The sequence below is a fragment of the Colius striatus genome, chromosome 15 (assembly GCF_028858725.1).
Source record: "Colius striatus isolate bColStr4 chromosome 15, bColStr4.1.hap1, whole genome shotgun sequence".
Lineage (NCBI taxonomy): Eukaryota > Metazoa > Chordata > Aves > Coliiformes > Coliidae > Colius > Colius striatus.
The window spans coordinates 22,000,359-22,028,234 of NC_084773.1; the positions used below are offsets into that span (position 1 = coordinate 22,000,359).

General features: G+C 49.3%; 1 protein-coding gene across 5 annotated transcripts in view; it reads right to left on the reverse strand.

The window, feature by feature from the left end:
- Window positions 1-27,418, reverse strand: part of SRGAP3 (SLIT-ROBO Rho GTPase activating protein 3) — a 93,437-nt gene extending 66,019 nt beyond the window's left edge. For all 5 annotated transcript variants that reach the window (XM_062008201.1, XM_062008200.1, XM_062008202.1 and 2 more), the window contains exon 1: window positions 27,289-27,418. In XM_062008201.1, the coding sequence (XP_061864185.1) occupies window positions 27,289-27,355 (67 nt within the window). In that variant the 5' untranslated portion in view covers window positions 27,356-27,418. The remainder of the gene's footprint in view (window positions 1-27,288) is intronic.
- Window positions 27,419-27,876: the final 458 nt, after the last annotated feature.

A 27,876-nucleotide genomic window follows, 5' to 3' on the forward strand; every position in this document is an offset into this window, starting at 1 on the left:
TCCTTCAACTGCGGGGTAAATTTACACCCTGGGAGGGTCGGTGGGGTCGGCCAGTGCAGGCACAGGGGGAGCAGGCAGGGCTGCCCAGAGCACACGCCAGCTCCTCTGTGGGTAGCCCAGCCACCAAGCAGCCCACACACCATTTGTTCAGGGTATAGTCAGTTTGGCAGGGCATCAGCTGCTTTTACTCTCTAGGGCAGAGGATCATTAATTTCAAAGAAAAACAATCACAGACAATAGCCTGAAAGCTGTGCAGGAGGGACAGAGTGCAGCAGAAAGCCATGCTCTGGTCCTCCTGATCTGCAGGGATGCAAGGAGCCCTTGGCAGAGGCCGAGACAAGTACAGCACACAATAAAAGCTGGAGATAAAACACAGGGACAGTCAACATGCAAAGCATGTCAGAGGGAAGGTTCAAGTAACCCTGAGGTGTAGAGAAGCCTGAGAAAGGCTGCCCAGGAGAAGGTTAACTGACAGACTGTGTAAGTGGTCACCACAGCACTCCAGATTGCTGGTGAGAAGTCCTTTGGAAGGTAACATATATCCTACATGCTTGGCTCTCCACACAGTCCCTTGCTCGCAGTACCACACACACATAGGCTGCCCAACACTTCCCATTGTAAGTGAAAAAATGAATGACAGTACATACAAACACCCTGCATACACTGTCTATAAATACTAACCAAATTACTCAAGAGACCAATTGTTCTCAAGTCTGTTGCAAGCATGGATGCCTTGTGCATGAGCTCACAGCTCATCCCAACCCCAAGGACTGTTACTTTTCCTTAGGGCACCGAAGTGCTTCCCCATTTAACGATTCAACACTCCAGGGCTGAATGCCATGCATGGGATCAGCTGAGTTCATGTCCTGAGCCCACTGAGGCACAGAGACCCCAGATGCATATACCAAGGAGGAGAGATCAGCAGGAACAATGCCAAGGATGGGACCTCAGCAGCTCCCTGGATCACACCTGGGCTCTCCAGCTACAACCTGTGTTGGAAAGGCTGGAGGACAAGTAGTAGCAAGTTCCAATGACTTGGAACACAAAGCAATGCTCTCCTCTTTCAGCCAAAGGAGGTGGCTGTGGTTGCCTCACTCAGCTTCTGCTACATAGCAATTGCAATTAAAATGTGAAACCTCCCACTGAAACACTTGAATCAAGAGGCTTTGTAACATAGACTTATTAGAAATGAAAGTGACGGGTGTACCTTCCAAGAACAGGGTTAAATCAAGTCACCTGGAAGTCTAACCGCTAAGCAGAGCCATGCAGGGAGAAAGCCAGAGATGGGATAGTACCAAGGGGCACGTTTAAGAAAATTATGCCTCCAGACAAAAACATGCTGTGCATTTCCAGGGGCTGATTGTGCTTCCCTTGAAGCACGTCCTCATCACCTAAAAAACACTGCTTTTCCATGTCTTCTTGGTTAACTGTTGGGATGGGATGAGGGTAAGCACAGCACACTCTGCCTGCTGTACTCAGATCCAGACAGCTTGGAAACTGTAGAGAGGAAGTATAAAGATAAGGAGGAATTTTGCCTTTCAGTGCCTCTTGGGAGGTGAGAACCTGCACAACCCTCCCCAGCATCTGCAAACCCATCCCCAGGCTGCAACAGCACAGGCAGCACTGGCACAGGAGGCAGAGGGAGGGAGAGACTTGCTCTGGGCTTTGTAAAACCAAATGAAACATGGTTTTGATTAGGGCCCTAGTTTCCTCCAGTCTTCCTCCCAGGGGATGGGCATCAGATGCCCATGTGCAGACAGGACCCGCAGCGCCTGCTCCTGCCGGGACGAGCCTCTGGGCTGCCACGGGACAGCAGAGACCCCCCCGCGGCCCCCTCTGCAGCTCTGGGCAGCCCCTCACGGCAGGGGCAGCCAAAGGACATCTCGCATGCCAAATCCAGCCCACAGGCTCCACCGATCACAATCTCTATCACAGAGAGGCAATTCATAGCAGACTGATGGGTTTTCTTGATCCAAGTCAGCAGACCCTTTAAAGGAAGGGAAAGCTTTCCTCCAGAATGGGCTGTCAGCACAGACTGCAGCACTGTACTCTGGATCAGTTTTTGTACTTGATGAGATGGTCTGACCTCAAACTTGGGCCAGATTTGGGTGCCCATGCTCACACACTGGTCTATTTTTAATTGAATTCCATTTTAGTGTGAAGACCTGCTGCATCTTACCATTGCACTACAGAAGGATCATGTGGACATTCAGAAGGTAAAGACGACGTGACAGAGAAACCAACAGCTGTGAGGAGACTGTCTCCAAAGGGCTTTCCATACCAGTCAGGATCCAGCCAAATCCTTCACAACCTCATCGTGAATTCATCATCTACTACAGACCTGGAGCATGTTTCAGGCTGCAGACAGCTCAACTTGAGGCTAATAATACACATCGTGTTGGGATCACTGGATTGTGCAGCTGCCACCCACAAAGTAGAGATAATCACCCCCGCTTGCTTCATTTCTGTGAGAGTCATCATATCCTCTGGTAGGTATGAAGTGATCACATTATTCCCTTCTAAAGAAGGGAAAATCAGCATAAAGCACACTTTCTCCTCTCACCATCTTCCCCAGCATCCCAGGCTGCATTTATCAGTGGCACAGAACCAGATGGTTATAGATAAAGGATACAAATGGGAACACAGAAATAGACTGTTGTAGTACAACAGCATTAAATTCCCACACAGAAGTATGAAAGAGCATTAGTGCCACAAAGGTACTAGGGCAGCTCACCAGAGGAAGTGAGTCAGCAGGCAAATGCAATTGATGTGCACCAATGCACGTGGCTTTTTCCTGAAGCACCATCTGAACAGAAAGCGCTCCCCACAGCTACAGCTCTGGCTAAAATCAGCTGTCTCTGCAGGTGTCTGTCACTTCGAGAAAATAATCCCTCAATACTTTATTTTATTGCCTTGGTATGCACATAGCCAGCATTTCTGTAGCATTCTCCTGCCATGCTTGCCTTTTATCACACACGCAAGGAAGACATGATCTGCATGCAAGCATTCCTTCTATTCAGACACTGTTTAAAAAAAGAAAACACCTTCCTTCCATCTGCTCACATTCAGATGTGCAAAGTCCTCCAGTTCTTTGAATTCATATCCCTTCATACAAGGCAAAAATATGGGGCTTTCAGCTGGACCGAGGTACCAACCAGATAACATTTGCTTCAAAAAAAGTAACATGGCATCCTAGCAAAGTGAAGCAAATAAAGATTTTCATCTGCTTAGTTATTTGAATAACTACCTACCTAGAAGGAGAGCTAACCTTCGTTCCCAGCTCCTTTGGAGTGCCAAGCAGAACGTGCCCCTGCCTGACCCACTGGGGCCTGCGCCCTCAAGAGCCCTGTTCGAACCTGAAGGCTATGACAACTGCCTCTCCTGCATAGCTTTGCGTTCACATTTCCCTTCTTTTAGCTGAGACTGTGAGATTGCACCTGGCATCTAAAATACATCAGGAAAAAAAGAAGGGAGCACAGGAACTCCCATACTACTTAATTGCTTTATTTCAGCTGCTGGCTGTCAGCAGAGATGCTTGCACGTAAATGTCACACTGATGGATGTCCACACAGCTCCCCAAGCTGCCATATGCTGGCTGGAAGCTAGAGAAGAGCCCAGTCCTTTGCAAGCCACAGAGCTGCTATCTGCTTTTTTAAATAGATTCCTCCTGAAGCACATGGCTAATTGCTCCCAATTCTTGCTCTTCTAAAATAAGCTTCGCCTGCAATCTGCATAGATATTGCAGAAAGACTAATGAGGTGCCCGCCCACCTGAAATGCAAACTTCATCCAAACACACGGGAGAAGGCAGGCACGAAATCAGACACAGGCACGAAATCAGACACAGTGCCACCGCCACCTCATGCAGACACCCCTCAGCCTTCAGGGGCCATCCCAGTTCTGAGGTTCAGAGTAGCGCCAGGGACCCAGTGACACATGAAGCAAAGGGAGGTACAAGGCCAATTCACAGCTTTCCCCTGTCAGCAGAACACCCTGTGTGTGGCTGGAGGCTCTCAGAGCACCAGGCAGAAGCCGCGATGCCATGACCATACGGCCAGGGCTCGGTGCCCAGGCAGGAGCAGGCCCTGAGCCCAGTCCACAGCAGCCATGCTCCGGGGGGCACTCAGGGGGACAGGCTGAGGAGGCAGCAGGGGACACTGGGGCTGCTGCACATAAAGCAATGGGTTTTACCTAAACTAAGCACTGAAAATGGAGGCTCAAAGAAAGCGTGAGAAACCACATCACAGCACCACTCAGGCTGGACTGGGAAAAGCATGGGGATGCATGTTGGTGGGCACAACCCCAAAGTAGAGGAGGAAGTGAGGGTGAATTAAACCTCTCAGTCCTTGGCTTCTACTGTTAAAACAAAATACAACTGCAGATGTCCACTCCAAGGAGCAGAAGGAAGCCATTATGTAAATTTGCAAATAAGCATCTCATACAACAGATTTCATGACTTTATCAACAGATAATCTTCAACAGCAAAAGCACATCAAAACATTTTTTGCCCTTTAATCTCTCTGATCTGTCAGGTGTGACTGACTGCTTCAGTGCAGCCCCACCATTTAGCACTCAGACACTGCTCCAAAACCTCTGCCAACCATCACTGCTTTGACTTTGCTTTCAAACACACCAACTCCTCCATTTACCACTGGGCTGGAGGATCAAAGTCTTTCACACTCATCAAACTCTGTGATGCTCCCATGCACCAGAGACTTGCTGTCACATCAAGGCAGAGGAAACTCACACACAAAGCCTGTAAGCCCTGTGTTTCCAAATAGCTGCCACAGAAAACACACGCACAGCAGTATCTGTACAGAAAGTATCGGTAAGCCCAGGGTGACTACACATGTAAATCAAGTCCCACACTTAAATCTTCTCATTACTGCACAGTCATTGCAAATACATGTGACACGTGTAAGCTGGCACACAGCAAGACACACACCATCCCACATGCATGGAAAAGCTGGCAAACACTCCTGTGAACTTTGGCCATCTGTACAGCAAAGGGGCAATGCCAGGGCAGCACTGCCATGCCATGCCTTACCTCCCAGGCCAGCCAGGCTCATCCTGCCCTTTGTCACCCTGGGGGGGAATTTCCTCTTTGCTTGTCCATAGACAAGGACAAAGCATCTTCACTTTCAACTCTTAACTATTTAAGCTGTTGAAAAAATAGCAACAAAAGAAGGAACAATGCAGATGCTTTCACCACAAAGAAAAGCCCTACAGCAAAGCAGAGAACAGAAAAGAAAGTGTCTCCTCCAGACTAGTTCTTAGAAATTAAACCATTCAGTACACAAGGGAGAAAAATGCATCAGCCATTAGCTGCACTCTTCACACCACTCATTTCCCACAGCAGAGATTTCCCTGGAACAATCAACATTTAAACCACTACAGTCCCTAATCCTGACAAGCATTAGGAAGCCTACTGCTGTTTGGACCCTATGCATGACTGTCTGAGACCATGCGACAGTACTGAAAAACAAACACACACAAAAACCTCAACACATTTCAGCATTCCTAATCCTCCCCAGCCTGCTCCATCTGAAGCCAGAGCTGTCCCGAGGGCAGGGCTGCAGCCTGGAGACAGCCGCAGCGCACCCCCCAGCAGTGCCATGCCTCGCCCCCAGCCTACAGCTTCACACAGTTTGTTCTTCCAGGAGACCAAGCAGCTCCCTCCCTTTCTCCCCCACTCCTTCCTGCTGCAAATGAAAATTCCAAGCCCTAAGGATTAGCCAAAAATACTCTCGTTTATCTCATGGTGTGTATCTCCCAGTCCTGTCCCCCACCCCAGCATTCCTACGTAGGGCCTCAGCCCGCTCTCCTGGCCTGCGTCTCCCATCACTGCTGCCCCAGCTCCAGCATGGGCACAGGTGCCGTGCTGGGCCCTGGAGCAGGCTCCGAAATGCAGCTCTCACAGGAACCCTGAGGCAACGACACAGATAACTGTGATTCTCCATCCTGCCACAGTTATTCACATGGGCTGGGCAGCCCTCTAGGTGCTTTCTGTGCACAGCAGCATTGAGGAATCAAGCCTTGAATCTCTCCATTCCTCCCCTTTCAGTTGAGGATGGAGTTCAGCCTTCCCAACTCTCCTCTCTGTCCCTGTTCAGCGTTCTCTCCTGCATTTCCCTCCATATCCCAATGTTCAGCTCTTCTGCTGCAAGCACTGCTGCCCTGGCATGAGTTCTGCTGAGCAAACGATATGTACTGGAACCCAGCAGAGTCTTCTCTGACATCTCTCCCACTTACACTCATTTGTTTGTCAGGAGTAATTGATTCCACATCCCATGTTACTTCCTCGGGTTAGACTTGCAGTAGGGAACAGCCCTGTATCACCTCTCTAACCCCATAGTTACCTGGCCCTCTGCTGCCTTGCTGGCTCAGTGTTAGCTCTGGAGGTCCGGGTGAGCTTGGGTCCAGCTGAGTGCATCTGAAGGTGGTCAGACCAAAGCCTCTGCATCTCTCAAAAACAGCACATGTAGCTTGCTACCACAGATCTTCTGGTTTAAACCTCTTTTAAAAGTAGTGCGTGTGAAGTCCAGGTGAACCTGCACAAGCTCTCTTCCACCCCATACAGAACTGAAGTTCAAGCCTGAGTCACCATTTCAGCTTTTGCATTAATCCAACAAAGGACCTAAAGGAAATGAACCATTTAACTCTGTACTATGCATTTTGAGAGCACCCTATAATTACCAGTTCTGGTTCTTTTCTACCTGACAGCTTCTCAAAATATCCTGTGGATCTCTCAGCACGTCCCAGAACCTCCCAGCTCACTTTTCCCCCAACTGCCATCCCAGCTGCAGCTGCTGCATCAGCTACAGTATTTATAACCCCTCTCTCTGCTGATTCACTGTTGTTCCTTGCTTACTTGGAAGCTGCTTTCACTAAATTTGCTTTTGGCAATATCACCCTTATCCCTCAAACATGTAATTGCGACACTTTGCCCTTCCAAAACTGCTACAGAAGAGACACCCTTTGCCTCTTTCATGCAGATGAGTGAAAGGTATCAGGCAATTTCTTCTGGTGCACTTTCTTCCTATCCACCTCAGAAGTTCAAAGGAACAGAAGCTGACTACATCTGTTAGAAACAGCACCAGTTTGGCAACAGACATGAGATCACACAGGGCAGCCAAAGCTCAACAAACCTGATTTGATGCAGGGAGCATTTATGAGCAGAGATGCAAAAAACCACCAAGCTGCTGTTGCCTATCGTGAGCTATTGGGCAGCTTCTGTTCAAGCCTCTCCTCTCTTACCTTTTCACTGGGACTTAGGATGTTTATTCACACTATGCTGATATTGCCAACGCTAACATAAGCTAATTGGAAAGAGAAAGAAAGCAATGAGAACTGAAAATGTGTCACAGCGAGAGATGGGGGATTTTCCACAGTTGGCCAATTAGCACTGACACTTTTTAAAAAAACCTATATTTATCTTTTTATTTCCCACATATTCATGGTAACAGGAAAGGGTCTGTTCAGCAATCATCTCATTTGGACTGAAACACCCACCCTTCTTTTCTGGAGCACAATCCCCAAAACTTGGAGCAGATCTTTGCTTAACAGAGTAGCACCTATTAAGAAACTGCTAGGAATCCAGGGTTTAGAATGTATGAGTATTAATACTTTGAACACTGAGGTTTTAGGTAGCAGCACTGCCTTACATGAATCATCATCTTTTAATGCATTATTGTATGAGTCTGTACTCCATGTGGAAATCTTTTTCCAAGCTCTCCAAGGACCCCCTTTTGAAATGCTGGGCTTCTTTGGGCAAGTATCTTGAACTTCCCTTGGCCCCACGATCACCTCTAGCAGTCAATATCCTTCAGACTATTTCAAGTCTATCTTTAGGACAGGATCTGACTGGAATAGCCTTCTGAAAACACAAGGAACTGACTCTCCCCTGTCCACTCCCTGATCAGAGGCTTTAAGAGCGGCACATTTGTGGCCCCTCTGCTAATTATTCTCTTCCTCTACCTGACCTGTGTGATCGGCAAAAGCTTCTTTTCCCGATTTGTTGGCCTAGGAATGAGGAAGAAGTTACTTTGAAAGTGATCACTCATCATCCCTGCATCTATGACACTCTCACTGCCACCTGACAGACACCTGGCAAAGCATTTTCCTTCTACAGTAAAACAAATTTTTGAAGTACAAAGCTGTTAGACAAATACCTTGTGGTTATCAAAGCCCACAATGAAATTACCTTAATAACAGCAGCAACTCAAGTTTAGCAAGGTGACAGCTTAACATTGTTAATATTTGCCTTGTCCAAGTAGCCCATAGGCTCAGCTATTTTAAACATAATTCCCTGAGCTGATATAACACGTGTGCAATGTGGTTCTATGTTGGTAGCATTCCAAACAAGTGTTATCTTTTCTGCTCTAACCAGTCTTTTCCTTTGGAAGGCATCAGCCACAGTTACACTCATGGTAGCAGCAGAACCCATCACCAGAGCTCCTCGCTGGACGCAGGCAGCTGCCCGCCCCAGGCTCCCCCACACAGCTCTCCCCTTCCCACAGCCCCGCTCCCTTTGTGCATCTCGGTCATCAGTTATTCTGCTCAACAGCTTGACAAAGGATGTGGACTTGATTCTATGTCTTAGTTCTTACAGCAAAGCCATCAGCTCATTCGGTAGCACCTTTAACCTCTGCCCTTCAGACACCAATCACCATTCACTTGGATTAACTCTTTTAAGAAACAAGTGTCTTGCAGGCTCCCCATAAGGCCATCCTTTCCTTGCTTTGCACCATATGTTCTTCTCTGCCATACATCACCTTGCCTGTATTTGCATAATTCTTAGATTTGTTTGGCACCATCTCTTCACTCAACAGCTAGACCTAAACTGAAACCTAAATCTCATCATCTCCCCACCCAACATGCAGTTACTGTGTAAAACTCCTCCTCTGATTGTCTCAAGACAAGCAAACCCAGTGTCTGGGATGCCCAAAGCAGGATGTGGGTCTCTCCTCCTGTTGTGCACTGGAGCAGAGCTGCCCCCAGAGCAGCCTCTCACACTGCACCAGTGAGTTGGGGATGCAGACCAGACTCCCCATCTGCAGCAGCAGACTTGAGCACATGCTGGGGCACATACTCCCTCCCTGTTCCTCAACTGTCTCTTCTCCATCTTGGCACAAACCTGGAGCTCCCTTCGCAGGAAGCACATTCTCCCTTCTCCACCACACTGTTCTTGTGGTTCGCATCATCTTTCAGTAAACATTTCCCAAAGCCCCAGTGATCCCAGCCCTCCGCTTTCAGTGCTCTGTGCAGTTCAGGAGTCCCCTTGCTGCTTCCCCATCTACTCAGGCAAAGCATTTCCCACTCAAGTCACCACTCACAGAAAAAACTCACCCCAAAACACTCCCCAATCTGCAGTGGTTTTAGAATTCAGTTCAGTGTATTCTTATCCCTCAATCACATGGGATCTCACTGATACCAAAGAGCAAACTCTTTATTTCAGCCTCCCCCACGGCTGTAAGATGTCCCAGGATTATTATAGAGGCAGGCACCACAGACTTCAGAACTGACCCCTCCCTGGTATCTGAGCTTCGTGCACGAATCATTCCTTCCCTCAGACGCTCCCAATAAAAGAGGATTTGTGCTAGCTACAAGCAGTGAATACTGACCAGTGCCACAGGAAGCTGTCAGGCTGTGCCTGCAGAGCAGCACTGGCTGATCAAACACTGGCAGCACACATGCACAGCAGTAGTTTCAAGCTCAGTGGAAAAACAAAAGAGATTTATCTCACCGAATTGAGAAAACAGGGTTTTAAACACTGAAGCATAGCGAGCACTAAACCAATATAAGGTCATTGTTCTTCTCTTCCAATATGCACATGACCATTGAAGCCTCCGTCTACGCTCCACTGCTCATTCTGTCCTCTGACCTAAACTTAATCCTGCCTTTTCTTGCCCTTCTCTAAGGATTACTCACTCAGTATCTTTGTCTAGCAAGGCACTCATTTCATCACATCACGTTTGGCCTTCAGAGCAGCAACTATCCATTGTAACCCACGGCAAAACAAACTTGGTAAGTATTTTTAGGCCACTTGTTTCATGTGACACTATTTTTTTGCTCTACCCATTGCCTAGTTCAAGGTCAGGAACGACCAACAGTGACCTCGGAACAATAATATTTAACAGCTCTGCAGAGACAGGTGACCCTCTAAACAAACACCCAGATCTGCACTGTCAAAATCCTCACCCCTACAGAAGACCATTCACAGCCATGGCAATGAAGGAGACATCAGTGCCCATCCCTGTAGCCAAAGGCAGGCAGGAATTTGTTGTATTGCTAAGCTTCATGTGTTCTCTGATAATAAATGGACTGAGGTGGGGAGCAAATTTAACAGATGGCCTTTAGCACCAACCGTCAAACCGAGTTCAAGTAATTGCAAATTGAAGGGAAAAGCTGACAGGGACTTGACATGGTCTCTTACATAAAACAGCACCATATTTCTTTTGTGCCATATCCTTATTCACTTTGATGTATTATCAGCTCCCTGCTCCTCTTGATTGCTTTTCAAAAGCAACCTAAATTGATATGAATTGGTAAAAGGCAATTATTCCTATGAATAATTAGTGCATGCTAATAAATGCAAAACAGGACAAAATGCTAAGTTATACCAGCACTGACAGTTCTTGTTCACGACACCCACTCTGGTAAAAGGGCACCTACTGAACACTGACAAAGGAACAGGGAGGATAACTGCATCTTTACTGCAACAGTAAGGAGTTGGTCCCTGCTGCACAGAACGACAGAAGCATAGTTTCTGGTTTTTGTCTAAAGCATGACCTTACCAATAAATGGTTGGTTATCTCAGCAAAATCCTATAGGCATCTGTATTATTAAAGGTACATGACATCAAAAACAGAGGAAGAAGATATTAGAAGATATTAGACTAGAAGGAAGACAAAGATATTACCATGAAAAAGAAAATAGTGCTAACAAGAGGAGGAAAACCGAAGGTTCTAGTCATATAGATATTTGTTATTAACTCTTCACTGTCCCGCTTCACAATTTCCAGTTGTCGAGGCCATGCCACACATCACTTATTACCAAGTCACCAGAGCACACAGTGTCCAACAGCCGATGCAGCTAATGAGGCTGCCTCAAACAGTATGATAAATGCATATGCTGATGAGCCACGGCACCACAGCTTTTCCATTTGCGCCCCTCCATGAATGATGGGTTGTGAAAGCATCACCCATCATCCACCACACCGAAACCTACCCATCAGGTCCAGAAAAAGCAATTCACATTTCCTTCTCTCACTCACAGGGCAGTAATGAGAAGAATTATGTCATCTCCTAAATTCTTTGCTAAGCAAAGTAATAACAGCTTAGCCCATGTAAGGATTCAGTTTTACAAAGGATGTCTACTTGGTTTGGCACACTGCAGTACAGATGAAATTCCCTTACAGGAGAGTTTAAACAGGTTTAGCTCAGATCCATCGTGTCCCTAACCCGTAGAGGTGAAGTACGTCAGAAACGCAGCTCTGGTGCTGTGGCTTCCTTTCAAGAGGGGAGTTTTGCTCAGCCTAGGAAAGATGGAACTGGAGGAAGATATGGTAAGTCTTCCCCTGCATGAGGGGCTGCTGTGCGAGGGTGGCTAATGAGCTGGCCTTTAAGCACCACAGGAAGCACACGAACAGGTCAGCTTCTCTTCATGAAGTAAAATTTAGTTTAAATACTTGGGGGGGGGAAGCAGTCTAATCAGAAACAGTTAACAGACTAACCAGGGACAGTGTCAGATCTCCCATCACTGCAGGTTCTTATCAACACGTTAGATAAGCATCTGTCAAAAACTGTCTACCCTGCCAGGAAGAGCTAAAGATACAGGAGACCTTGTGGGGAGGAAACAATATACAGTTTAGATAAGACAATGGACAAAATGTTAGTTTGAAGGGAGGAGAGTTGAAAAGCCTTTCTAGCTAAGCAGCTTCTTCCACAAGGCCAGGGGACTGCCAAAGCCCTCTCCATCCTCCCCAGCACAGGGGTGGCCAGATCTGCCTAGGGCACGAGGGCTGCCAGGCAGGGCTGTGCCGCTGAGGGCACGCACTGGCCGCCATGTTGGCAGTGGTGAACCCCAGCCAACCCAGGCATGGCCAGTCCCAAAGCTCCCCTTAAACACACCAAAATAGCAGTTATTAGTGCCAAAGGGGGACCATCAGTAATACTGTAGTGAAATAAACGTGAAACTTCTCCCAGGATTTGCATGCTGCCTCACCCAGGGAGAGCCGGGAGGCTGATTCATTCATCAGGGCATACAAAGCAGCAGTCAGAGCTCTCAAGACCTTTATCATTTCGATGGCCTTGTGCTCTTTCCCTTTTTGGGGAAAACAAAAAAAAAAAAAGAAAAAAAATTACACATAATGGCCTTCAGGGAACTAATTAAGTAAAACATGCTGAAGCTGAGGAAGGCAGCAGGCTAGGGACAGATCACCCAGGGCAGGCAACGCATGAACAAAAACATCTGAGACCTCTACAAATAATGTTCTTTTTTCTAATAACACTGGTAAAGTAATTTTGAGATCAAAACTGAGATTTATACTTTTATTGTAGGTTTTTAAAATGCAAATTATGAATAAAACTACTTCAGTGAAAAGGTGGAAGGTTACATATTTATATTTCCCTGAAATACTGTCAGCCTACATGTTCTGTGCTGCATGGTATTAGGGATTAATTCAAAATTCTTGAATTCAGTGAAAGATCTTCCCTTAACCTGGCAGCCTTTGACTCAAACCAACACTGAAACCAGCATTGGCTAAAACAAGGTCGGGAAGTTGTCCAGTCCTGCTTTATTGTCTGAACTCAGCGATGTGCAAATACTGAAGTAAATTTAGCCACAGATTTCATTAATAATTATAAGAAAATTATTTTTAAAAAACTACAGTAAAGTTGTAAGGATAAAAACAACATCAGCCTTAATGGGCTGTTTTCTCTTCCCCCTCTCCCACAAAAAAAAGTCACAAGATCTCTACACATAAATTATGTTAAATAAGTCGCCTCCAGCTAGTGTATTTTATTAACTGATGGAGAAGAACAGTTGTATTACATAAAGTAATAATCATGTTTTAAGGAAAAGATCATCATCACGGAAGTATGATTTTCTACTTGGACTGAAGTGAAGAAAATCAATTCCCCATGCTAGCAACAACATACAATCTCCTTATCCTTTTGAGCATCTCCACATTTCTGACCCATGTTAAGGGGAGACACACAAGCAGAAACACTCGTTGGCAGGGCTGCAGCTGAAGCCAACACACGCTTACCAGCTACCAAGAAACAGGATGTTAGCCAAAATCTTGTTATCTGCCTTAGAGTGCTACTCACCCAGCCTGCAGGACACAGCCACTGTCGGCACACTGATTCTCGTAAGAGAAAAGGAACATGCAGCACGATTTGACAACTGCGATGTCCAGAAGAGCTCAGCCCTGATGCATACTGAAAGCTCTTGCTACAAGAGATGATGGGAGTTCTCTTTTTGTAGTGCTATTCTGCTTTGTCTCTGCATTTTGTCCTCCTGCTTTTAGCTGTCCACTGTACTCAGTGGCATGTCCTTATTGGATTGATTTTTATGAAGGATCAAAAGAGAGGCTGAGGGACTGCAGGACATATCCACATTGATATGATACTGAAGATGTGAAATAGAACAGAGAGTTCAAAGTTAACCATCATTATTGCTAGCACAGGGCACCAGCACAAGAGCAGGCACAGCAGCCATTCCCGTCCTGCTCCAGCAGCTGCTGTGGGCACGTGCAGCTTCGACCCATTTGGGGAACATCTGTGACCAAAACTGATGACCTGGTCACCTGGAGCCACAGCCTGCTGCTTCCCAGCACCATGATGCTCACATCTGGGAGCAGCTCCCCAGCACTCTGGATGTACACTCAGGACCCACAGAGTGACTGCAAGCAGGGGAGTGCAGAGTGGGCCAGGACCACAATGGCAGGAGTGGAGTCAGTGGCACCACGGGGCTGCAACTGCCAAGCCATCCACCCCACATGTTCCACTCCCCAGCCTGGACCACATCACAGTGCACTTCTGCCACAAAAGGATGGCAAAAACATATTCTCTCAGACCTTTAATTAGCCAAAGAGCTGGAGATTATGTTCATGTGCTGACAGACACAGACATTGCCTTCTGATGAGAAGGATTCGGGTTCAACTCACCACAGTGCTATCAAACACTCTCTTTGAGTCCACACTGTACATTTTCACAGCTTTTGTCAAGCAACTTGCAGGTACCAGGCACCTCAATGATCTGGTACACCACCTCAGTCCCTGGAGTTAAAATGAGTGTCCTATCTCACACTCACATTGCAAGACTAGCTCATCATTACAGAAAATGTTCCGTTACTATGGCGACAGGGAGTTGGGAAAAAAAACCCTAGATTCCTGTAAACACAGGTTTTGACATGCAGGCTGCAGGATTCTGTACCTCCAGTTCATACTGACTTATGAATTTTCAATTATTCAACGAGCCAGCAAAAAATGAGTGATTATTTATAAATATGAAAGTTAAAGTTCATTCCTAGATAAATCACAAACACAAATGAATGTATCACATACGCTATTCACGGTGACTCATTCACTCACCTCCAGTTATCTCTTGAAACCTAGTCATGCTAATTTTAATTACTTAATTTAGGGAGCAACTCTTCCTTGTTTCCCTCGCACTAAATTTGGCTACAAGCGTATGTCCTTATTCTCTACCCTTTGTGGGTAACACACATAGTAAACAAGGAATAGAGGCTTTTAGCAAATGCTTCTAAAGCTCACTACATTCAGCTTTGAACTGCCAGCCTGAGGGTGAAATCAGTACTGATTCATAAGGTCTTACATCTCTTTTAACTGCAACTGCACATTCATAGAAAACCAGAAATAGCCTGAAATAGTTTTGGCTACCAGTTGTGGTGGGCTTCAAGTTCCAATGTCCTGACACCAGACACCCACTTCTCTTCTTTTTTGAGCCTTTTCAGAACTGAGTTCCAAGAACACACACAGAAATGGGTATCTCCCACCCAAGGCGCCTGCCTGCTTCTCTCATCTATTTCCTACATGAAACCTACCTGGGAGCTGCAGCTTCCAAGGAGGAATCTGCTCCTACCTCAATCACTGAACAAGTTTCTGAGAGATAAGGAACCAGTCAGCCTCTTCCACAGGCAGCCAGCAATCCCACTTCCCACAGCTGCTGGGGCGGCCAAAAGCCACAGGACTCAAGCCAGAGGCATCTCCCACCAGCCCCTTCCGAACAGGACAGGTTTCTCAGCATCCCAGGTCTGGCGCACACATGTGCATGCTGCTCCTAACACCAACAGCTACAACGAACTTCATCCCCACGGAGCACAGCAGAGGTGACCCACTGCTGGCGTGGTGCTGGGCTCAGCAGCACCCACGCCCAGCAGCGCCCTCCACCAAACACACTGCCAGGCTCTGTGGCGGCTCATGCCGAGACACAGCACATTCAGGCTTTAGCTTCTGCAGGATTTCTGATGCCGTACAAGCATCATGCCTGCAGTGAGCCATCACACGGCTCCAGCTGACGCCGGCGCGGGAGCCCTTCAGCAACGCAGCAGCAGCAATAAGGCCTCATGTCATGCTGGCAGTGATACCAGGCAGTCCACAACCAGATGGATGTATTTGTAAATAAGGCAGACCGGTTTTGTCAGGTTGTAATTGGTTTTAGAACAAGCAATTCCTGCAATGACAAACAACAATTAAAGAGCACAGAGCTCTACAGTGTGCAACACTGAATGGGTTTTATCACAGGGACAAAAGCAGAGCCCACAATACACAAACAGTTTCATCCTGAGACAGGACTAATGATACCACCTGGGACAACGGGAAAACCCAGAGCACTGTCAGGGTGATTCCAGAAGAAAGCAGAGCATCTTCCACCTCCTAGAACTCTGGTCCCTGTTCAAGCTGCAACTGGAATCACAGCAAGCACCTTGGCAATTCAGAATCTGCACAGACCGACTGTCCTTCCATCTCAGCAAACTGCCTGGATGTCAGGCTCACAAGGAGCAGATAAACTACTGGGAAACTTGAGAGTTTCCACACAAAGATGCTGATGGAGGAGCACTTTCCAGCGAGCTCTGGAGACTGGTAAAGACCTTCCCAAAAGCGAAGGAAGAGGCCATTGAATATTCTTGTCCTTTCTCCCAAAGATATACTGTCACCTGGGATTTCTGGAAGCTCGGTAGTTATTTTGGTGGCACTGACTTCTTGTCAGTCAGGTACACCATGGACAAGGATAGTGCAGCAAACACTCACTAGTGACGTGACCAGCCTCCACATAAGTTGTGGGCATGCTGATGAGCCCACATGCACTCGGGCCCGACGGGGCAGCGGGGCTCACGCCTGGCTCTCGGGCACAGCTGTGGAACTCCTCAGGCCTGTGCCTACTCCCTTGGCCAGCCACTGCTCTCTCATGGAGCTTATCACCACTTTGTGCAAACTACCTGCCAGAGCAGCTGGATTACCTCCACAAGAGCATGCTACAGCTGACAAACAAAGGTCCCATTTCACCACATTCAAACCAAAGAACCAGTTCTGCTGCTATGTCTCATCTTTAATACACTGCCTTAAACCCCAAAACCACTACCACCCCTTATGAAATCTCTAAGGTGTCAGCTACCCTAAGAGAGACAACATCATTAACCCCATTCTCCAGGTGAAGAAGCCTCACACTCAAACTCAGAGCAGCAGTCTGCTTTCAAGCCTGGCACAGGAGTCAGGATTGCAGACCTGGGTCCCAGTCGCACCCTCCAACATCACAAAGATACCTCAGGCAGATCCACTGCTCCCCACGTTTCCTCAGTGCCACAGCACTCAGAGGTACGAGTCTGGATGCAGTAAGATGCACAGTTGAACACATTACATTAGTTCTAGTGCAAAAAGGACATTTGCCACACGCTGTTAGAGCCTCAACATTCTGTCTTCTGAGGTGACTGGGAGCACATTTGGGCCTGGAAATGCAACAGAGCAAGCCATGTCCACATCTGTGTGTGTTTGAAGCAGCTTCCAAGACAGGTTCTGCAATTTTTGTTTAAGTCTCTAATGGAAGTTTAATTCTGAGCCGGTTATTCTCTGCTTTTGTGACCTGCCAAACGATCTCCCTCCACCCAGTGCCTCGGGAGCGGTACACCATCTGCTCTGTGCTCCTCTCCCATCTGACAGGGATGTCTCCCACCGCCTTGGAACGGCGTTTGTGAAGCACCTCAGCAGCACGGCGCCCGGGAACGTGCTGGGTGATGAGGAAGAGCAGCAAACAACGTGCAGGGTTTTGTCCTTGTCTTCCCACTCACCCTTAGTTTTGAGCCGACCTCTTACATGGAACGGATTATTGTTTTTGCAGCAGCGTATCTCAAACCGCCATCCCACAAGAACAACACTACACAAGGACTGTTTTGTGTTACGGTTTCACTTTCAGGGGTTTGTAACACGGTATTTTCATTTACAGTATGTTTGCTTGCTGTTTCTTTAGGGATTTTAGCAAGAGTAGGTCAAGAACATAGAAGCACTGTGCAGGAAAAACTCCTTTTAAAAATATGAGTCACTCAGAACACCATCAAGCGAGGATGTTAAAAGAAACAAAAGATGCCCTGGAAGAACCTGCTGCTGAGAGCCTGCTTCCCAGTTCACTCGATATACTCCAAATTAAAGGCTGGTTCAACGCTGCTGTTGATTTTTGTTTGCTTTTGCCACACCTCCTCATGAGCTATCCAAAAAAGACAATTACCGTGGAGACTCTGATTTCCAGTTTCATTCACTACAACAGTAGCAGTCTCATTCACTTTAGTGGCAAAAAAGAACAGAGCAGTATGAAAGTCCCTACAAAACATTTAGTGTATTTAGCAGAAAGAAAAGGAAGAATGTTAATCCTGCAGTTTCTGTATCTGACTGTTACTGTCACTTCACAGAGCTCTGGCCAGGATGTCGATCTTACAGCTTCCTCTGGGTGCAACACCGCTATACACAGATCCAACAGTGCACTCACAAGCCGTTTGCTGCAGAAGGACCAGAACTCCCATTTTCCTACCCACAATGGATGCAATCTCAGATGGCAGCTTGCTCTTTCCTGGAGCTGCAGTGCACTCCAAAACATGAAGTTATGCATCACTTGCACTGTGGCAGTGAAAATCTATCTGCCTTTGTACCAGAGGAGCACTCTGTCCTGCCCAGAGGAGCAGACAACCTCACTTGAGAACAGGAAACAGCAGCCGAGTGGAGCAAACAGGCAAGAGGCAGCCAGAGACTTCAGCACACATGGGTCTTCAGACCTCACAGAACCACCAAGCTTCACGCTGGTGGTTTGGAGAGTTGGTACAGCATATACACTATCCAATTGCTATGGCAGCACAGAAGACGGGTCCAACAGAAGCAAACGGCTGGTGCACAGGGAGTTTCTGGCCCTTGAGCAAGATGCAGGGTTCAAGGACCCAACTTCTGCTCCTACTGCTATCCACCACCCTGTTGCCTGAATCTCCGTGCCTCTGCATCACCTCTTCAGCCAGGCACAGTGCTCCTGCCTGTCTCTTGAAAGTGCTGGGAAAATAAAATAATTCATCCTCTTAAGCATTTTGAAACTATTACATGGGTATTTACAGAGACTCCAGCGTTACTCAATCCAGTGGCCTCTCTGAGCACTGCTTTGATGCTGCAGGGGAAACTATCATGTATCCAGCCAATTGTGTAATGCTCTGCACGGGGACAGAAATTGTTTTCTGATCTCCCCAGCAATCACATTCCACCCTGAAGCACAATATTCAATTGTGTTGACCTCAGCATGCTTAACTGTACATAATATTGACTGCAAAGTACTCAGCCCTCTTGAAAATATGCCCATCTCCAAAAAGCAACAATCGTGAGGCAACACTGCCAAGAAAGAACACATCCTGATACTGCAGACTACACTTGGTAGAGTGTAACCCTGATGAGCAGCAACGTGCAAATAACTTCCCAGCAAGCAGTTAGCACTTGCACACTACTCAGGGCTGAAGTACTGAACCAGCAAGGTCTTCTACCTACAGGAAGAGACACACCAGAGGAGGAGTGGTTGGCAGACTCCTCACCACCACCTGTCTTGGAGGGGTGGATGCAGACAGGCTTCAGTCACTGCAGTATGAGACGAGGTGAAAGATCCATCATGACTCTTTCCTAACCTCACAGTGTACACTGTGTGACCCCTCATGCAGCCAGGGATTTTGGCATGAGAACAAGGGCATGAAGCACCACATGACAAAGTCAATGTAAGATATCCCACCCACTACAGAAGACAAGAGACAAGTCATATTTACAAATGAAACTCTCCATTTTTTGGCCAGAGCAGGATTTTCCCATCACTTGTCATTTTGTCCGTGCCATCCCTCTGGAGGAGTCAGCACATCCTCATTTCTCCTGCACTTCAAAGCTATTCTTCAGCTCCAAAGCAAAGAGTGATAGCCACTAGTGCAAATTCTTTTCTGAAGTATCCCCAAAGCCTCCAGCACCCAGGCCAGCAGCCTGCAACACCAGGTGTCTATTCCATAGAGAACCTGCCCTCAATGTCTGCTCAGCTTTAGCAGTCAGGAGAGGACATGGGTAAAGCTAACAGAGCAGTTCTGTCCTTCAGGGAGGCACACTGTTTTAAGGTAGCTCAACAGCACAACACATGCAAGCAAGAGAATCTCATAGAGTCAAGGCATTCTTCCAGTTTCCAGCTCCCTGATCCCTCCAGTCCCTCCCTGGCCAGGGTTCCCAAACTGGGGAACACACCAGTACAGACACACACACCACTGCACAGCCTTAAGCACGAGAGCAGTAGCCAAGGGGCACTGCTGTCGCTCCCCTCTGAGCAGGCTGAGCCCACACAGCTACAGCTGGGGACCCACCATCAATTTCCACACTGGAATTATAACACCCCAGCTTTTTACATCTTTGTTTTTAAAACAAAGGGGAAGATTTAAAATAAAGAGGAAGATTTAACACAAAGGGGATGATTTAAAACAAAGAGGATGATTTAAACCTCTCCCTCCCCACCACGGATGGGATCCTTACAGCTGTCTCCTCATTGATGAGTAATGACAACACTGGGATAAAGAACAAGGCTGTATATTCCCAGCCTGGCCTGGCAGGGCTTGCTGTGCTGCTGATGGTGCCATTTTTCACAGAAACTCTCAAACCAAGCTGCTGGCCACTCACAGCCATTCAACAACGCCACAGCACTCAGGCAGTACGAAACACACCAGCCCCATCGCACAGCCCCGGCCCGGGAGTCACACTGCAGCCACACAAACTCCCTCACTGCTGTTATTTCAATACTCCACTTCCTCTCCTAAAATTGTGCGCTGCAATACACTGTTCAGCACCTTCCTTTCCCCAAGCCACTGCAGCTGTCTTCTAGAGGTGAGCAAAGGGACACTAAAATGAGTCATCTCGGGACAGTTTTTTAGGTAGAAATTTACCAGTCAGTCTCTTGGAGATGTGAACTGGTTGCAGTGCATCCAACAACCACAGGCACAAAGCAGGAGCCCAGGCTAAGGACTGGAAGCCCTACGGTAACCTGTGACAGGTACAAACTTTTTATTACCACTGTCACCAGCTGACAAACAGCTACTGCAAAAAAGCCACATTTGTTGTAAGGGGTTTTACTGTTATCAGGAAGAAGGGTAGACTGACAAAAGCTGACAGTTACCTGGATGCAATAGGCATCAATCAGGAAAGAAAACAGTCAGGCTTACAAGGATCAAAATACCTTTCTGACCACATGCAAGACGACCCACAGGCACAGGGGTAATGGAAGCTGGAAACAGCATCCTTCAGGCACACAGGCCAAGGAGCCTTGGCTGCACCACCCTCACTCCTGGTTCCCAGGCCAGGCTCCGAGGCCAGGGCAGGAGTTCAGGGACACAAAGTAGGCTCCAACGCTGAGCAAAGCCAAAGGAGGCCTCTTCCCTGCCACGCAGTTCCAAGCACAGCTGGATTTCACTTTAATGCATTGGAAGTCACCTTAATGAAAGAAATCTGAGCACAAGTGTGACTGCTGGGCTCCCAGCCACCCCATGGAGAGCTCGGGCTCTGCCCCAGGCTCACAGCTGCAGCAAGAGCCACTGCCTTCCACTTCATACAGGTGCTCCCACATGAGCACGAGGGTTTAAGAAGCACATCTGCTAAATGTGACTTCTGTCTTTTTATGGGACACCACGAGGGACCGGGAGACGGTGCCCAGCCTGGCAGCAGAAGCCAGGGACCTGGACTTGGCAGAAGTGAGCCCTGAAAAAGGTTCATGGTGTATCCCTTGGCCGCTCTCTTTGCCTGCTTCTTCATCTTTAGAAGGAATGCAATGCTTTCCTGCTTGTCCTGCCAGAGGCACCTCCACTCTGCTGTGTTTGCACAGTCTCAGCTGGGCCCAAAGAGCTGTGTCTTATGAGGAAAAAGCAGTTCAGTGATGTCACCTGTATTTTTTTTACATAGCACCCCACATTCTGCTAGAAGGCCAACACACACCATACACAGCTTTCCAGCTCCCCCTCTAAATGGGGACATGCACCTAGGCAGCATTGGGTTTAGCAATGTCCTGACACAGAATAGCAGCCAGGGTGCCTTGGCACACTCCACTCTACCCCTCCACTCTGGCACCACGGGGCCCAGCACGTGACTGACCCAGGGCACGGCACCCAGGCACATGTGTACACACACTTCTGAGCAGCTACCATGAGCTGGCAGCAGCTTCTTCCCTCTGACCACAGCAGACCTGAATCTAAGGCATTTTAGGAAGGTCCATTCCAGCAGCAAATATACAGGGGGTGATGTGCAGGAGGCTGCTGACTCAGTTGAACCATCCGTGCCTCTGCCAAAGCACTCAGGACTTCAGCCTTGCAGGAAACATCCCCGATAGATGCAATTTGTTTCCATTAGAGACTGACAATTAATCTTTATTATGAATCACATGCACACATCTCTGCTGTTCTCTGCTCATGGCCCTGCCAGTGCCTGCACACGGAGGTCTCATGTAAAACCCAGCTGCCAGGACCACACCATCAGACCCTGCTGAGGAAACACAGAGGGTAAGGGGGAAGATAACAACAAATGAATCTAGGTGAGAATCAACCAAACAAGGAGAAACACTGAGCAGTGATTCTGAAGTCTCACAGCAGAGACTACATTGGGTGAATCAAGATCTGTTGCAGATGACTCCACAGAAGCCAACAGAGCTATGCCAAGGTGTGCTAGATAACCCTTGGGCCACGCTCCCCTACATCTCATTAAGACAATTAAGACAACGGAAACTTTGTATCCGTTTTTGTGATTAATCTCCAGCAGTTCTCCACCAGCCCACCCAAAGGGGTAGGACTTTGGTGCACAGAACCGTTTTATTAAATGGGCTGTCAAGTTTCAAGCCTCAATGCTCCCCCCAGCTGGGAACCAAGCTCCTGAGCAAGCAGTGATCCCACAAAATAACTTGGTATGGGAATTTCCTACCTTGCTCAGAAAATTTTGGAAGAGAGAAATAGGTAGGAAATAAGAGATATAAAAGAAGGGAGGTGGCTGCTGTAACAGAACGTAAAATGAAGGTAGCAAGCAATGGCAAGTGAACCTAAGCTGCAGTTGTTCCACGAAAATGGGGGAATTACATTGGTTTTCTTTGGCCATGGGTTTGCAAGCCTTCATAATGTTTTTACATGTTAAATTAATCTAGAGTAGAGTTCTATTATCAATTTACACGGCAACTAAGAGTCCCAGAAGCACAAGAAATCATCCCGTTCGCAGCGTGCAGGCAGATGCAGATCTAAAGATGACCGTCTCCACATCACCAGGGATGCTCTTCACCCACCCGACCTGCGGCAGGGGAAGGTGCTACACAGTCACGGCAGTCTTCCTGCCAATAACCAAACAGATGACACAACCATCTGAATTTTGCCAGGGTTCAAGGGAAGCTTCAGGAAGCAGTATGAAATTAAACAGCAGATCAACACAATGCCCAAGTTCCTGCCAGATTTAAAGCGCTGTACCATAGACAGTTGCATCTACATAATTAAAAGTGGTTAGTTTTGCTGCATTAAAGCAACAAATCACCCATTTGACAGTAATGTGGAAAGGACATTTGCTTATCTGTCTGGTCAGGCAGGCCAGTTAAAGTGTATGTCTGAAAACATTCACTTTAAATTGTGCATCTAAGGATCTGCTGTATTCTGTATTCTGCAAGTAGCTTTCACGTGGCCTTTGTAAATAAGCAGACACGTCATTATTGGCACTTATTTCTAATGCAATCAGTCATTCCTGTGTGCAAATCTAAGACAGGTAAAGCACAAAACCTGCCTCCTAAAACGTACCCTTAGTATTTTCCTTCTGGTAGCATCAGGAGAGCATCCTCTGCCAGTCCTGGGGCCAGCACTCCCCTCTCCTGACAGCTGAAGGATGTAGAGCAGCAGCAGGAGGCAAGGACGGGCCCACGTAACTGACCGGAGAGACCCCGCCATGGCAAGGGGCCTGGCAGCACCACGTGTGCAGTCACAGAGGTCCCCACGCAGGGGCAGATGGCAAATGCTGCCCAGAGCTGCACGGGCAGCCAGCCTGCAGCAGCACACACCAACACAGTTCAGTACTTCCACACCTGAAAGCAGAGCGGCACCGACCCAAAGCCGCAGGCAGCCTGCGTCACTGCCACCAGCGTGTCGCCGTGCCCCAGCTCAGCCCCGAGCAGGCTCCTGCAGACCCTCTATCGCAGACACACACCCCCGCTATCTTTTCAAACCACTTTCACCATGACGCCCTCCCACCATGAGAAAAGCAGACACAATTCTCCAGGGAGGGAAAGAAGATAGAGTCATTATGGCTGATAAATGACCCCTGTGCGTGAAGATTATTCATCAGTTAAGCTCTCCTTACGCCGAGGGTGCTCCCCACAGGAGGCTCAAAACGAGCGCGGGTGGGCAGACAGCACTGGGCTCACTGACAGGCTGGCCCCGGCCCTTCAGGGGCTGGGCTCTGCTTCCCAACAGCCTGAGCGAGGCAGCTTCCAGACAAGCTTTCCCAAAAATCAGTCTAAGTAACATCATTTTTTCCCCATCATGTCACTCGCAGTCGCCTCTCTGGCTCCTCCAGTGGTCCTTGGGCAGCTGAGGGGGGTGCATGCACTCCAGGCACTGCTAGATGCACATGGCCTTGCCAGAGCCCCAGGCACTGGGTGACACACCTTCCAGGCTGCGTGGCAGCCCACATGGCCAGCACCCTGACCATTCCCAATCCTTTCCACATCCACTTTTTCAGTACATTTTAAACACACCTCTGCCGTGAATTACTCCCACTCATGCCAATGTAGTCCCTGGAGTTCACCTGCAGGGTTTTCCCCCTTGCTCCCTGCTATTGTCTCAGTCATGCCACGGGGACCACCTCCGCACTGCTCTCAAATTTCACCCTCATCCTCCCAATACATCACTTCTGCAAATTCTCATCTTTATCATCTCCATGTGTGAGCTCTTCTGTGACAACAGAAGCCCTTGCCACTGCTGCCCCTTTCCTTTCTCCCTCTTTCATGTTAAGTCTTTCTGTGGAGGTTTGGGTACCCATCTTCACCAGGGGAGCAGGGGTTTAGATACAAATAAAGTAACGACCAGATCCCTGAAGAAAACAGAGCAGGGTTTCTGGGACAATGAAGTGTCCTACATGAAATCCCTCGGTCGAGCCAAGAGAGATCAGGCCTTGCAGAAGGCAAGCAGAAGTGGAGATGGGTGTTTGTGGTCACTGCCACAGCCTGAGGAGAGGGTGAAGCTCCCCTCGCCCACGTTAGGCTTTGCTGACACCAGACAGCTGGGCTGGCACAGGCACAGGCTCACAGTACAAGCCCATTCCCTCTGCAGAGCTCCTCAGCCGTCGGTCCCCCTCAGGTGCCCCCTAATTTAACCACCAACCACTGACTTTTCACCTTCCTACCCAGTTACATTTTCTTCCTGTGAAGCATGGGCTACAACAGACCTCCATGCCAGCTTTTCTGGAGTCAGATTTTATCCTCCTCCAACAGTTTAGCAACACGGGAAGGTCAGAACTGTCCTTGACCCCACAGGGAGGTGACAGCAAGGGTAAGGGCTGTCAGGACACAGCCGCAAGCACTGGAGCCCTTTCACCTCACCGAGGTCACCCCAAGAACACCTCGGTCCTGCGAGGGACCTCACACATCTCAGAGATGGAGCTGCCACCACCCCGAAGGCAGAGGGCAGGCAGCACACACAGACCCCGGGGTCTGACTCTCCCCACCTCACCCCAGCCTCAGGCACAGTTAAACCCTGACCACATCCAAATTAACCTTTATTCAGATGAAAATACAGACTGAGCATCCTAAACTAGAAAATGGACATTTCTGGAGGTATAATTAGGCACAGAATAGAATCAAGGAAATTATTACCAGCCTGTCAGCAAACTGGCTGTATTACAGCTGCCCAAACCGTGAGGGCTGTGGCACAACAAAACACCCCTATACATAACCCCAGCATCAACTATCTAACACATGGAAACCATGAGGCTACAGAAGTTGGGCCAAGAACAATCACAGCAAATGAGTACTCTAGTTACAAACAGGAAAAAAACCACTAGAGATGTCTGCAGTGAGGCTTTTAGAGCAGGTCAGACCCCTCTGCAGCCCTGAGCCGCCGAGAAGCAGGAACCACTTGGCCCAGGACATCTTTGAGACAGACATGGAAACACGGGGCAGCGCCTATGAATAAATGCAAATCCCCTCCCATAAAACAGAACAATACCACAGGATAAAGGAATATTTCATCTGCTTAACTGCAGGGTGCAATAACATCAATTTGCCCAAATTACACACAGCAGAAAGGTAATTGGCACTGAGCAGAGCATGTTGTGACTGTTACATCACTCTTCAAAGCCAGCTACAAAAGACCGACTTGCAGGGAAGTAAACAATAGCACAAAATCAACAGACAGCCCCTTCCCCAAAATGCCTGTCTGGCTTTGCACTGCAGCATTGGAGCAGCTGGGCATTCAGAGCAGTGCATGTGCAGGCAGCACATCACTCAGCCCAAGAGCCAACACCCTAAGTGACCTCTAGAGAAAACAGGAAGGCTCTTCAGTTTGCACCATCACAGTTTAATTTGCAGAAAAGCTACTTTTGTGTTTTTTATTAACTCTCTGTTAACCAGCCTAACACGTAACAAAATGGTGGAGGACCTGTGTAACACAACCAAGCAAGGGGAGATGGGAGTCAATTTTACCTAACAGCAGGGGGACTCGAAGGGGCAACTTAATGAAAAGGCATCGAGATGGCAGTGGAGCATCCTCCCACCGAAAGTGCACACAGGAATCGTCATCAACTAAGAGAACTGGGAATTGTTGCCATCAGGAGTGGCTCTACAAACTGAAGTTATCCACAATCATCAGTTAACACAGCTTTCCCTGATAACGAACCCCCATCTTTGTGACAGAGGCGGCTGCACAGACTCATTTTTTGCGCCTGACCACACACCCAGCTCTCCACTGGACTGCAGGCTTGGCTGATGTTCCACAGGGTACCAACTTCTCTAGCACAAGTCCAACTGTAAAAAGCATCCATTTGGACCCTGCTATTTGATGTTCAGTGCCCTCAGCAGACACAACTCCTAATTATATTCTTCTCAAATACTAAGAAATAAAGCAGTCTGCTTCCAAGGTCTCCCTCCTGCAACACCGGGACTTGCATAATAACGATTATGTCCCCGGAAATCTTTGCAGGGGCTGATATCGACTAAGTTCCTTACATAAGACCTGCAAGATCCCTGTGCTTTCTGGCCAGGAGGCCTGCCAGCTCTCCGCCGCGACTCTGCGGCGGGGCAGGTTTTCCCTCCAGCGCGTCCGCTCGGGGCCAGGACGGTGCGGGGCAGACTCGAGGGGCTGCCCCGCACCGCCGTCCCGCAGGCGGCACAGAGCGTGCGGGGGCTGCCCCGTGGCCGCCGGGCTTTGGGCTTTAACGACCCGCAACCGCAGCCCGTCCGCGCACCACGTTCCCCGCGGCGCCTGTCCCGCACGGCAGCGGCACCAGCAGCGCCCAGAGGGAGGCGAGGGGCCGGTACCTCCGCAGAGCCGCCGCCGCAGCCCCGGCGCCGCTCCCCGCGCCGTGCCCGCGCCCGGCGGTGCCGCAGCCGCCGCGCAGGAGGCGCGGGCAGGGGAAGGCGCCGGGGACAGCGCCGCGGGCCCCCGCAGCCGGGGCCGGCCCGGTCCCGTCCCCGCCCCGCCCCGCCCCGCACACAAAGGCGGGCACCACCGCCCAGCCCCGCCGCCGCCCGCCCCGCAATGCAGCGGCCCCGCAACGCACCTTTGACTTGCGCCTCGTAGTCGGCGATGATCTCTTTGTCCTTCTTGAACTTGCCCTGCGATGACATCTTGCGGGAGGGCGCGCGCTCCGCCGCGGCAGCCGCCCCGCTCCGCTCCGCTCCGCACCGCCTCACCCGCCCGCGGCCCCGCCGCCGCCCGCGACCGCCGTCATTGGCGGCACCAGGGGCCCCGCGCCGCGCCCGGACCGCTGCGAGAGCCGCCGCAGCGCCGCGCTGAGCAGCCGCTGCCCGCCGCCCGCCGCCAGCCGAGGCGGGGCCCTGGCGCCGCTCCCGCGCTCAGGTTGCGCGCGGGGCGAGGCGGGGCCGGCGGGAGGGGCGGGACGGGCCCTCGCCCCCTTCCCCTCCCCCTGCGCCGCCCGCGGGAGGGGCCGGGCCGGGCCGGGCGCGGGGGAGAAGCGGCCGCGAGGGCTCCGCTGAGGGAGCTGCCGCTGCCCTGGCGCTGCCCGCGGCCCGCTCTGAGCCCCCGCGCCCGGCCCGGCCCGGCCCGGCCCGGCCCAGCCCAGCGCGCTGCACGGCGGAGCCGCCCCTCAGTGCGGTCACTACGCCCGCACGCCGCGGTGGTGCCGAGG